The 14,083-nt window shown below is 41.7% G+C and overlaps 1 protein-coding gene across 3 annotated transcripts in view; it reads left to right on the top strand.

Annotated features, from left to right (window-relative positions):
* Positions 1-746: 746 nt before the first annotated feature.
* Positions 747-14,083, top strand: part of LOC109864385 (copine-8) — a 138,027-nt gene continuing 124,690 nt past the window's right edge. For all 3 annotated transcript variants that reach the window (XM_020452138.2, XM_020452134.2, XM_020452135.2), the window contains exon 1: positions 747-984. Coding sequence is in view for 2 of the 3 variants with exons in the window: in XM_020452134.2 (XP_020307723.1) it covers positions 908-984 (77 nt within the window). In the remaining variant the exon portion in view is untranslated. The remainder of the gene's footprint in view (positions 985-14,083) is intronic.

A 14,083-nucleotide genomic window follows, 5' to 3' on the forward strand; every position in this document is an offset into this window, starting at 1 on the left:
CCCAGCGCAAGTAGGTGACGCTTACTATTAGCCTATGAAGTGACATCTATGGGGGGTGAGTCATGCCATAATTAAGCTTCGTGAAGCTACTGATACCTCTCACCTAGTCAGGTAATGTCTTCCTAGCGCCATAAAATACCACCATGAATTAACATGGACTGTCAATGGAGACAAGTTTGTTTCTAAGGCGTCAAAATGTCAACGCTTTCACGTCATGTGACACGTACATGCCATGTAGACGTCGTGTTCACATCGTGTAAACGTGTCACTGACACTAACCATTGCGATTAATGTTATTTACCATCTTCTGCTTTTTATGAATAAACAGGCATCAGACACCCCCACACACATTAATGTTACTTACCTTACAGATCACAAAGTGAGCTAATTTCAACTCCATTCATATGCAAATACACTTGATTTATACACTGGCTTGTCTGGCTGGCATGTTTTCATTCTAAACAGGCATTTCCTTGTATACACTGAAATAATATTAGTTCTCTATTGATTATTTTTTTAAATACAGTTCAAGGTGGCTACATCAGAAAATCTTCTTGCATGGGAAAAATGGTAAGTTTCTAACATTTATGGTTGAGATTTAATTCATATAAATATAAACTATGCACATTATTACTTTCATTAACATGGGACACAGGCATCACGCAGATGTTAGTAAGGATTCATGTCATGTCAGGTGGTACGGTTGCCTAGGCTTATATATGTCTCTTATCACCCCCCATAGACATCACTCCACCGCTAGTAGCCTACTCGGAGCATTCATCTTCGTTCCGTCCACATGCATTCGTTCTCGTTTCACTAAAGGAGGTGTAGTTTGTCCGATTGCTACTGCTAAAAGGGGTTGGACAAAAATATTTTCCATCTTGAACAATTGCAATAGCTTCGCAACATGGCGTCAATAGGAGATTTCGACCCGCTCAATGCTTCCATCCCTGCCACCAAAGTTGAAATCACAGTGTCTTGCAGGTAAGAGAATGGTTTCAGTGTGACCCATTTTTGTCGGGGTTTGATATGACTGTCACGGAAGCAGGATATGGTATGGGCAAATATTCGGGCTTTTATCTTCCGTTCTGGTTGTAGTAAAATTTTGAAGAAGTCACTGTTGTTCAACCAACCGCACTGTTGATAATTACTTTAGGCTACATTGTATAAGAGTGCGGGGTTCACATTTCTCCTTTGTTTTAGTTTTAGGTGGTAAGTTTACAATCAACTTTCGAACTATAGTCTATCAGGTATTTCATAGGCAGTAACCTGGCATTATTTCTGTTGGAGGACTGTCAATGGACACCAACAGCCTCGAATAGGCATAAACAACAAAACCAACATTCCCTTTCTTGCTACACTGCCATATGTTAGAAGATTGTTCTCACTGAATAATTTGACACTTGTTCTGACTCGTGGTTTGTTGTGGGCTGTCACTCACCGAACTGATCAGAAGCACACAAATACATTTACATTGACGAAAGGTTGGAGATTTGATGTAGCCTATTCTAAGTGCAGCGACAGTCAGACGTATTTGTGAGCTGGAATAGAAGGGTAGGCTAGATCTAGCGGGTTGAGAGTGTATCACTAGCCCGTTTTAAACCACCCTCTTTCTCTGGAGACGTGCCTTCCTGTTGCATAACGGCTCCCCCGTCCTCGCCCAACCGTATATATTTAATGGGTCCTTTTAGAATAGTTCAACTGGGGGAATGCTTGTCTCACTGGAATGGGAACTGATATTGAAGGAAAGACGACACACAAAGAAAGTGAGACTTTCTAACCACTCAATAAATTTTTATTTTACCCGTTATTTAACTAGGCAAGCCAGTTAAGAACAAATTCTTATTTACTATGACTGCCTACCCCGGCCAAACCCGGAAGACCCTGGGCCAGTTGTGCACGGCCCTATGGGACTCACAATCACGGCCGGCTGTGATACAGCCTGGATAACACATGTCGTATTAAAACAAAGTGTGGGCCTACTTCACAAGGAAATTCCCCTTAGATCTCTCACTATGGACTAAATTGAATGAAAGGGAAATAACTTTTTAAAAACACACACAATAACTAGTTACTCAATATTTGACCATACCATTCTGAACCAGTAGCTTAATTCTCTAGAGGAATCAGTCCATTCAAATGTGTTATTTCTATCACCTCCAGGTAATACATCACATATTACCCCTTATGTGTCAGACTCTGCAGAAGAGGCACTATATACAGTGGGACCAAATACTTATTTTCCGCCATAATTTGCAAATAAATTCATTAAAAATTCTACAATGTGATTTTCTGGATTTTTAGTTGAATTTCATAGTTGAAGTGTACCTATGACCTCTTTAACGGGGAGAACTTGCACAATTTGTGGCTGACTAAATACTTTTTTGCCCCACTGTACATAAGGGATGTTCGGTAAATGCTGGTTCTGAGTCACGCTCTGGTGCCTGCTGGGCATAGAGGGGGTCAGTAGGGAATGCCTTCACACTCATCACACCCCAGAGAGGAGGTGAGGTACCATGGTAACGCGGCCAGGTGTGTGTGTGTGTGTGTGTGTGTGTGTGTGTGTGTGCCTAAAAGGCTCTGATCTCTCTCTCTCTCTCTCACACACACCACAAACAAGGCTCTGCTCTCAAATGCACACAAACACACACACACTGTCTGAAGGGATAAGAGAATCTCTCTCTCTCAATGTCTTCTCTCTCTGCCCAGAGCTCCAATGGAGGCAAAGACTGTTAGTACAGATAACTCTCTCTCTTCCCTCCCTGCCTGCAGTCATCTGATAACATGTTTACGTGTGGGTACTGTAGGTGGATGTCTCTGCTCTAGTTAGGTTGGGCTACGCCTATTTACTGTCATCATGACACAGTACATTTCTGTGTGGACCAGAGTCCAATTAATATGAATAAGGGGCTGGATTCCTCAGTACCCGTCAGATCGTCCTGGAGAAATAGATTCTTGGCTTGGTGTAATAAAGCGCACCTAAATCTCATCAAATGTTATTTGTCGCGTGTGCTGAATACAACGGGTGTAGACGTTACCGTGAAATGCTTACTTACAAGCCCTTAACCAACAATGCAGTTTTAATCCAAAAAGTAAGAGATAAGAATAACAAATGATTAAAGAGCAGCAGTAAAGAACAATTTACGAAACCTAACCGTTCCGTAAAGTATTTCATTGTACTAGCACTGTATTCCCAATTCAGTGATTGGTTCTACCTCTGTATGAGTTAGAATGTATGAATTGTTCAGATATTGCATTATCTTGCTATTTCCGTGCATGGTACATACAGTTGAAGTCGGAAGTTTGCATACACTTAGGTGGGAGTCATTAAAACTCGTTTTTCAACCACTCCACAATTTTTTTTTGTGAACAAACTATAGTTTTGGCAAGTCAATTGTGTCATGCAAAGTAAATGTCCTAAGTAATTTTTCCAATTGTTTACAGACAGATTAATTCACTGTATCACAATTCCAGTGGGTCAGAAGTTTACATACACTAAGTTGACTGTGCCTTTAAACAGCTTGGAAAATTCCAGAAAATGATGTCATAGCTTTAGAAGCTTCTGATAGACTAATTGACATAATTTGAGTCAATTGGAGCTGTGGATGTATTTCAAGGCCTACCTTCAAACTCAGTGCCTCTTTACTTGACATGCGAAAATACAAAGAAATCAGCCAAGACCTCATTCTGGACCTCCATAAGTCTGGTTCATCTTTGGGAGCAATTTCCAAACGCCTGAAGATACCACGTTCATCTGTACAAACAATAGTACCCAAGTATAAACACCATGGGACCATGCAGCCGTCATACCACTCAGGAAGGAGACGTATTCTGTCTCCTAGAGATGAACATACTTTGGTGCGAAAAGTGCAAATCAATCCCAGAAAAACAGCAAAGGACCTTGTGAAGATGCTGGAGGAAACGGGTACAAAAGTATCTATATCCACAGTAAAACGAGTCCTATATCGACATAACCGAAAAGGCCGCTCAGCAACATCTCAAGACATCAGTCAGGAAGTTAAAGCTTGGTCGCAAATGGGTCTTTCAAATGGACAATGACCCCAAGCATACTTCCAAAGTTGTGGCAAAATGGCTTAAGGACAACAAAGTCAAGGTATTGGAGTGGCCATCACAAAACCTGACCTCAATCCTATAGAACATTTGTGCTCAGAACTGAAAAAGTCTGTGTGAGAAAGGAGGCCTACAAACCTGACTTAGTTACACCAGCTCTGTCAGGTGGAAGGGGCCAAAATTCCCCCAACGTATTGTGGAAAGCTTGCGGAAGGGAAGGCTACCCAAAAGGTTTGGCCCAAATTAAACAATTTAAAAGCAATGCTACCAAATACTAATTGAGTATGTAAACTTCTGACCCTCTAGGAATGTGATGAAATAAATACAAACTGAAATCAATTATTCTCTGGTATTATTCTGCCATTTCACATTCTAAAAATAAAGTGGTGATACTAACTGACCTAAAACAGGGAATTTTTACTAGGATTAAATGTCAGGAATTGTGAAACTGAGTTTAAATGTATTTGGCTCAGGTGTATGTGAACTTCCGACTTCAACTGTACTTCTGATTTTGTTTTGTCTGGCTGGTTGTCTCTGTGATACTGTAGTTATTGTGTGGTTCCCTGTTGTACCACTCGTGTGGTGTCTGGCTGTGTTTATGGTAATCTGTGGTGTCTGGTTTTCTCAGCGCTTATTCAGGGATGTGTCTAATCAGTGATGGGAGCACAGGTGTCAGAGTTTAAGGCCTCATTACCTCTCTGATTGAAGAGGAGGGCAGGGGGGCACCACAGGGACCAGTGGTACCATGACATGCTACGGTTCATAGCGGTGCCCAATCTCCCCTTTTCTCACACCTCCTCTCTCTCGCTTGTTCCTTTCTTCCCCTCTCTTTTTCCTGGATACCTGTCAATGTGTCTGTCTCCTCTCCCTGTCTCTTTCCTCTCTCTTTCCCCCTTTCTCCTGGTGTTTTCTCTCCCCACCAGTGTGTAACTGACTCTGACAGCGTCCTTAGATGTCAGATATTCCATCTCGTCTCTGTGGGACAGCCACTCTTCTTATCAACACAACTGTCACCAATTGGCTGACTTAATGACAGCCACTATTAACAATCCAAAAGTTTTGTGGTAGTTTTTTCTTATGTCTCTGGGAAGTTGACAACTAGAGTTAGCGGAATTGCTAAGTAGCGTTAGCACAATGACTGGCTTGCAAAACTACCTCTAACTTCCTTCATGTTGGATGCAGAGACATAAATAACGGATACAAAAATATATATTTAAGTAAGGGGGCACTGGCCCAGCAAGCTTTCCCTGACTCTGGGTTAGATTGGCAGATTTCTAATTAAAAATGTTTTATTGACATTTTGGTATTTGGAGAACAAAACGTGGCTTTCCTATCCCTGAGGTTGTGCTCTGTTTCAACCCAAAACAAACAAACTCCCCCAAACAACAGTCTTTTAGGGAGTAGGGGAGGGTAAGCATTGAGGAATAATCAGGCATGGTTAACCTGAAGTGAACTCAAATGGTATCCACAAGTTCATCTGACTCTGGGGAAGTAGATAAAGGGCTTCATTGCTCGACTTTGGACAGAAACTAAGCAAACCGTCCCTCGCCCCACTTTCCTCTCAAATTCATATTTTAACCAATGTCTGGATGTCAGTTAGGTTACTTCATAGTACTTCAAAATGTTTCTCCTCTGGCTGTTGGAACAAAATGATTTCTCTCTCTCTCTCCTCTCTAAAGGCTTGGCAGCCCTCCTGTACCCTGTCTGCCTGCTTTGTTTATGGAACTGAATGATGGCCTTTAATTTGAAATGGAAAGTAAGATTGAGAGAGGAAACAACATGGCTCTAGCTGTGGTTCGCCTTGGACATCTTTCAGGTGACAGTCACAGGGTTATTGATGATGGCCAGTTTTGGGCCTGGATGATGCCAGATATTCATTAGCTAAGGTGCAGTTACTGTTACTGTTGGGGGGGGGGGGGGGGGGGCATGAACACAACCAGTCACAATGTTTTAGTCTGATTAGGCTACTTCATATGTCTCCTGTAGGCATGCACACGTACATCCAAAATGTAATTCCAGCATCCTCAAAATGGCTTGACAACCTTTCTATGTGAGTAAAGTACATGTCGGGCCTTTATGGTACAGTGGCCCGACAGAAGCCACTCCTCAGTAAAAAGGCACATGACACCCAGCTTGGAGCATGCCAAAAGGCACCTAAAGGACTCTCAGACCATGAAAAAGAAGATTCTCTGGTCTGATGAAGCCAAGATTGAACTCTTTGACCTGAATGCTAAGTGTAAGGTCTGGAGGAATCCAGAGTGTCATGTGCCTTTTTACTGAGGAGTGGCTTCTGTCGGGCCACTGAACCATAAAGGCCTGATTTGGTGGAGTGCTGCGGAGATGGTTGTCCTTCTGGAAGGTTTTCCCATCTCCACAGAGGAACTCTGGAGCTCTGTCAGAGTGACCATTGAGTTCTTGGTCACCTCCCTGACAAAGGGCCTTCTCAAATCAAATCAAATTGTATTTGTCACATACACATGGTTAGCAGATGTTAATGCGAGTGTAGCGCAATGCTTGTGCTTCTAGTTCCGACAATGCAGTAATAACCAACGAGTAATCTAGCTAACAATTCCAAAACTACTACCTTATACACACAAGTGTAAAGGGATAAAGAATATGTACATAAAGATATATGAATGAGTGATGGTACAGAGCGGCATAGGCAAGATGCAGTAGATGGTATCGAGTACAGTATATACATATGAGATGAGTATGTAAACAAAGTGGCATAGTTTAAAGTGGCTAGTGATACATGTATTACATAAAGATGCAGTAGATGATATAGAGTACAGTATATACGTATACATATGAGATAAATAATGTAGGGTATGTAAACATATTAAGTAGCATTGTTTTAAAGTGGCTAGTGATATATTTGACATCAATTCCCATTGTTAAAAAGTTAAAGTTAAAAAAAAATTAAAAAGTTAAAAAGGACATCTTACAAGAGTCATGCAAAATGTCACATATCCTGTTCTTCCACAAACTGAAATCATCGCTGGAGATATACTGTTCTTCCACAAACTGAAATCATCACTGGAGATATACTGTTCTTCCACATTCTAAAAATTAAAACGGCAATAAAAAAAGTATTTTTTTGAAATAACAAAAAAATATAAATTGTTGTTGGAAGATATGGGTATGGTGAATTATTTGTCAACCATAAAACACCTAATGTGGTACACACAATTTAATAATATAAAAATAACTATTATCTTAAAATGGAAAAATTGTCACATATATGGTTCTTCATCTGTAGGATTCAATTGACTCAAATGATGTCAATTAGCCTATCAGAAGCTTCTAAAGCCATTACATAATTTTCTGGCATTTTCCAAGCTGTTTAAAGGCACAGTCAACTACAGTGCCTTGCGAAAGTATTCGGCCCCCTTGAACTTTGCGACCTTTTGCCACATTTCAGGCTTCAAACATAAAGATATAAAATTGTATTTTTTTTGAAGAATCAACAACAAGTGGGACATAATCATGAAGTGGAACGACATTTATTGGATATTTCTAACTTTTTTTAACAAATCAAAAACGGAAAAATTGGGCGTGCAAAATTATTCAGCCCCCTTAAGTTAATACTTTGTAGCGCCACCTTTTGCTGCGATTACAGCTGTAAGTCGCTTGGGTTATGTCTATCAGTTTTGCACATCGAGAGACTGACATTTTTTTCCCATTCCTCCTTGCAAAACCGCTCGAGCTCAGTGAGGTTGGATGGAGAGCATTTGTGAACAGCAGTTTTCAGTTCTTTCCACAAATTCTCGATTGGATTCAGGTCTGGACTTTGACTTGGCCATTCTAACACCTGGATATGTTTATTTTTGAACCATTCCATTGTAGATTTTGCTTTATGTTTTGGATCATTGTCTTGTTGGAAGACAAATCTCCGTCCCAGTCTCAGGTCTTTTGCAGACTCCATCAGGTTTTCTTCCAGAATGGTCCTGTATTTGGCTCCATCCATCTTCCCATCAATTTTAACCATCTTCCCTGTCCCTGCTGAAGAAAAGCAAGCCCAAACCATGATGCTGCCACCACCATGTTTGACAGTGGGGATGGTGTGTTCAGGGTGATGAGCTGTGTTGCTTTTACGCCAAACATAACGTTTTGCATTGTTGCCAAAAAGTTCCATTTTGGTTTCATCTGACCAGAGCACCTTCTTCCACGTTTGGTGTGTCTCCCAGGTGGCTTGTGGCAAACTTTAAACAACACTTTTTATGGATATCTTTAAGAAATGGCTTTCTTCTTGCCACTCTTCCATAAAGGCCAGATTTGTGCAATATACGACTGATTGTTGTCCTATGGACAGAGTCTCCCACCTCAGCTGTAGATCTCTGCAGTTCATCCAGAGTGATCATGGGCCTCTTGGCTGCATCTCTGATCAGTCTTCTCCTTGTATGAGCTGAAAGTTTAGAGGGACGGCCAGGTCTTGGTAGATTTGCAGTGGTCTGATACTCCTTCCATTTCAATATTATCGCTTGCACAGTGCTCCTTGGGATGTTTAAAGCTTGGGAAATCTTTTTGTATCCAAATCCGGCTTTAAACTTCTTCAACAGTATCTCGGACCTGCCTGGTGTGTTCCTTGTTCTTCATGATGCTCTCTGCGCTTTTAACGGACCTCTGAGACTATCACAGTGCAGGTGCATTTATACGGAGACTTGATTACACACAGGTGGATTGTATTTATCATCATTAGTCATTTAGGTCAACATTGGATCATTCAGAGATCCTCACTGAACTTCTGGAGAGAGTTTGCTGCACTGAAAGTAAAGGGGCTGAATAATTTTGCACGCCCAATTTTTCAGTTTTTGAAGTTAAAAAAGTTTGAAATATCCAATAAATGTCGTTCCACTTCATGATTGTGTCCCACTTGTTGTTGATTCTTCACAAAAAAATACAGTTTTATATCTTTATGTTTGAAGCCTGAAATGTGGCAAAAGGTCGCAAAGTTCAAGGGGGCCGAATACTTTCGCACGGCACTGTAAGTGTATGTGAACTTCTGACCCACTGCAATTGTGACACACTGAATTATAAGTGAAATAATCTGTCTGTAAACAATTGTTGGGAAAAAAAAGACCTGTCATGCACAAAGTAGGTGTCCTAACCGACTTGCCAAACCTATAGAAAATGGTGGAGTAGTTGAAAGAACTAGATATAATGACTCCAACCTAAGTATATTCAAACTTCCGACTTCAAGTGTGTGTGTATATGTGTGTGTATGTGTGTGTGTATATATATATATATATATATATATATATATATATATATATATTTTTTTTTTTTTCTACTGACAAATATCATCAATCCAACCTGTGCAGACGCAATTTGATGGAAAGAGATCTGTTAGAAAACACCAACAATTTTAATGACATTCGGAGATTGCCAAGCCTTCGAGACTGGGTAGGCCTACAAGATTTGGAGGGATGTCATTTCTGTTGGTCGAGATTGACAGTCTATTTATTGTGGTGTTGAAAATGCAAACCATGATATTGCCATGATAAGCGCCCGAAGTCGGTATGTTTTGTTGGTTGTGTGGTACTTTGGCACAGAAACCTGTTGGTGGAAAATGTGTTGCATATATTTGATATGTAGAATTATATGGCATCAAAATGTTGAATATCTGATTTTCCCCTAGTTGATCATTGTCTGCAGCCTGCTCTAATCGTAGTGTAGGCCTAATGAAACAGGCAGGGAGACTGAGCTCATCCGTGGTGGTCAGCAAACCCTCAACCTTCTGGCCCTTGGCCCTGCTAGGCATTGCCTGTGCCACAAAAGCATGCTGGAGCGGCAAAGTTGATATCCACATTTTATATACACAGGGTCGCTACAGCTATTGTTATTTGTGGTCGTAAACAGTACAAGGTGAGGGTAATATAAAAAAAAATGTTTTTGTGAACTGTCCCTAATTCACTTAAATTCTGTCTCAAGGGCAATGCCATTGGTTGAATGGTGCATCTTAATATTCTAAAGTATCATCCTGTCCTTGTCTCTTTTTATTTGTTTGCACTAAATTGAGAAGACCGGATTGGGGAGACCAGAATGGAGGAAGCAAAGTGTGTGAGCTAAGTTACTCACTTTAGACCTGTCCCGGACACACAGATCACCATGGACAAAGGAGTGGGAGGCAACGAGGAACCTGGATCACATGGTACTGGATGATTTGGCCATACCAGGTGAAGGCAGGCAGAGCATTCCAATATCCAATAGCCATGCATGCTCGTAGGCATAAAACATGTGCACAAAAGAAGCGCACACACACACACATTTTATTGGCTCCAACCCAACAGTCACAAGTGATAAGAGTGAATCGTCTTTATCTCCAACAAACTTTTTGAAAAGCAACTGGTTCTATCTTACTCCCGAGCTGGAGATAGGCTATTCGTCTAGAAATTATAGATCCACATCTGTCTGATTTAATGACAGAAACACAACAACATTGAACTAGTTCCTCTCTTGTCTTGAATGTTCTTGTTGGTGCTTTGGTCCCTCTTTGACTCTAGGAAGTGATTGTATTGCCCTTTTGGACCCATAAAGATAAGCTAATGGCTTGTATTGGAGAAGTGACAAAAGTGTCTGGCTGGATTGAGCTGAGACAGGGACCATGCTGTGACCTGGTTCAATACAACTCAGAGAAAGACAAAGATACAATGGAGGATTCGCACATAGGAGAGGAGGATGAAAAGAGAGCGAAAGACCAATGGACATTTGGCTGGAACTGTGGGAGCTGAATGGATTTTGGAAGACCTTACAGGAGCAAAGTAATCTGTGGGATTTGCAATTTGGCTGAAAGCGTGTGGAGCTGAAATGAAATTGGAAGACATGGTCTCTGAGCGAGGGTAATGGCCAGTGTGGTGTGTGTGTGTGTGTGTGTGTGGCAAGGTCCTGCCATGTAATCTGGTTTGGGTCTGCTTGAGGAGTCTAGCGCACCTCGTCAAGATCCACACACTGAGGGAATGACTTGACTGCTCCCAATACCCTGAGCTTTGAGGAGATTTTCTACATTGCTGGAAAAAATGTCCACAGAATTGTGTGTAATTTGCATGTTGTGTGTGTGTGTAATCCAGTAGAGCAGGGAATTGCCAGGGACCTCACGATACAATATTATCACAATGCTTAGGTGCTGATAGAATATGTATTGTGATTCTGTATGTATTGCGATTCCATACTGTGATTGATGTTCTAAACACATTGCTCACTGTGTCTGCTGTTTTGAGAAAACAAGTTTTGACAAGCTTGGCTCACTGTTTTAAAATAAGAGAGAACAAGCTATAGGATAAAAAATACAGGAGTTTTGGTACAGGTACAGCCAACGCTAGCTAACATTACCTACAGTAACAATATAAAAAATTGCGATATGTAACTGTCGATTTTGTTTTTCACCCAGCACTAGTAATCTGTGTTTCTTTGCGTCCATGTTCATTGTTGAACCACAGAAAGCAATGCTGTGACTCATTTGGATTTGGTTTTCCTCTTTCTCTCTCATTTCAATTAAATTCAAAGGGCTAATGTTGTTTACTTTGCCAAACCAGAGTTGAAATAAAAGATCCCAGAGGTTTTTCATAAGAACAAAAAGCTTATTACTCTCAAATGTTGTGCACAAATGTGTTTACATCCCTGTTAGTGAGCATTTCTCCTTTGCCGACATAATCTATCCACCTGACAAATGTGGCATAAGAAGAAGCTGATTAAACAGCATGATCATTACACAGGTGCCGTCAACTCATGTTTCAGCATGATAATGCTTAAGGATTTCTATACAATTCCTGGAAGCTGAAAATGTCCCAGTTCTTCCATGGCCTGCAAACTCACAAGACATGTCACCCGTTGAGCATGTTTGGGATGCCTTGGATTAAGGCTGAGCGGTTATGTCCTTACTTTTTGCAATGAACACGGATCTGGCTTTCAGGTCTGTCTATAAAAATGCCCTTTTTTGTTACAAATTTAACCATGCATAATGCACATTCACTAATAGTGTAGCAGGCATTGTTTATGAGACTGGTGTTAATTATCTATAATCTCTCAAGCACAAGCCCACATGCTAGTGAGTAGCCAGCTAATATTTAGATTTAGATCTCTTTATATCTCTAGATTTTGCTCGCTTGTAGTAGAGTATCTTGTGATAAAATGCAGACCACAATATTTGCCTAGAGAGTTTTCAGCTATACTTTTCGTGGCTGTTGATTTACCACCACAGACGAATGCTGGCACTAAGTCCGCACTTAGTCAGCTGTATAAGGGAATAAGCAAACAGGAAACTGCTCACCCAGAGGCAGTACTCCTAGTGGCCAGAGACTTTAATGCAGGGAAACTTAATTCAGTTCTACCTCATTTCTATCAACATGTTAAATGTGCAACCAGAGGGAAACAAATTCTAGATCACCTGTACTCCACACACAGAGACGTGTACAAAGCTCTCCCTCGCCCTCCATTTTTGGTAAATCCGACCACAATTCTATCCTCCTGATTCCTGTTACAAGCAAAAATGAAAGCAGGAAGCACTCTGTCTATAAAAACAAAAGTGGTCAGGTGAAGCAGATGCTAAACTACAGGACTGTTTTGCTATCACAGACTGGAACATGTTCCGGGATTCTTGCGATGGATTTGAGGAGCACACCACATCAGTCACTGGCTTTATCAATAAGTGCATCGAGGACGTCGTCCCCACAATGACTGTACGTACATACCCCAACCAGAAGCCATGGATTACAGGAAACATTCACACTGAGCTAAAGGGCAGAGCTGCCAAAGTGCGGGACTCTAATCCGGAAGCTTATAAGGAATCCTGCTATGCCCTCCGACGAACCATCAAACAGGCAAAGCGCCAATACACGGCTAAGATTGAATCGTACTACACCAGCTCTGACACTCGTCTTATGTGGCAGGGCTGGCAAACTTTTACAGACAACAAAAGGAAGCACAGCCAGATGAGCTAATTATCTTCTATGCTCGCTTCGAGGCAAGCAACACTGAGGCCTGCATGAGAGCATCAGCTGTTCCGGACGACTGTGTGATCACGTTCTCCATAGCCTACACGAGTAAGACCTTTTAAACAGGTCAACATTCACAAGGCTGCGGGGTGGACTGATTACCAGGATATATGCTTCGGGCATCTGCTGACAAACTGGCAGGTGTCTTCACTGACATTTTCAACATGTCCCTGATTGAGTCTGTAATACCAGCATGTTTCAAGCAGACCACTATAGTCCCTGTGCCCAAGAACACAAAGGCAACCTGCCTAAATGACGACAGACCCGTAGCACTCACGTCCGTAGGCATGAAGTGCTTTGAAAGGCTGGTAATGGCTCACATCAACACCATTATCCCAGAAACCCTAGACCCACTACAATTTTGCAAACAGATCCACAGATCTAATCTCTATTGCACTTCACACTGCCCTTTCACACCTGGACAAAATTGACTACAGCTCAGCGTTCAACACCATAGTACACTCAAAGCTCATCAATAAGCTAAGGATCCTGGTACTAAACACTTCCCTCTGCAATTGGATACTGGACTTTCTGACTGGCCGTGAGGATAGGTAGCAACACATCTGCCACGCTGATCCTCAACACTGGATCCCCTCAGGGGTGCGTGCTCAGTCCCCTCTTGTACTTCCTCTTCACCCATGACTGCATGGCCTGGCACGACTCCAACACAATCATTAAGTTTGCAGACGACAACAGCCTGATCACCGACAACGACAAGACCGCCTATAGGGAAGAGGTCCTGGCCATGTGGTGCCCGAATAACAACCTATCCCTTGTGTAACCAAGACTAAGGAGATGATTGTGGACTACAGGAAAAGGAGGACCGAGCACGCCTCCATTCTCATCGACGGGGCTGTAGTGGAGCAGGTTGAGAGCATCAAGTTCCTTGGTGTCCACATCATCACCAACAAATTGGAATGGTCCAAACACACCAAGACATGAGGAGGGCACGACAAAGCTTTTTCCCCCTCAGGAAACTAAAAAGATTTGGCATGGGTCGGTCCTGAGATCCTCAAAAGGTT

This window comes from Oncorhynchus kisutch, linkage group LG19 (assembly GCF_002021735.2).
Source record: "Oncorhynchus kisutch isolate 150728-3 linkage group LG19, Okis_V2, whole genome shotgun sequence".
Classification (NCBI taxonomy): domain Eukaryota; kingdom Metazoa; phylum Chordata; class Actinopteri; order Salmoniformes; family Salmonidae; genus Oncorhynchus; species Oncorhynchus kisutch.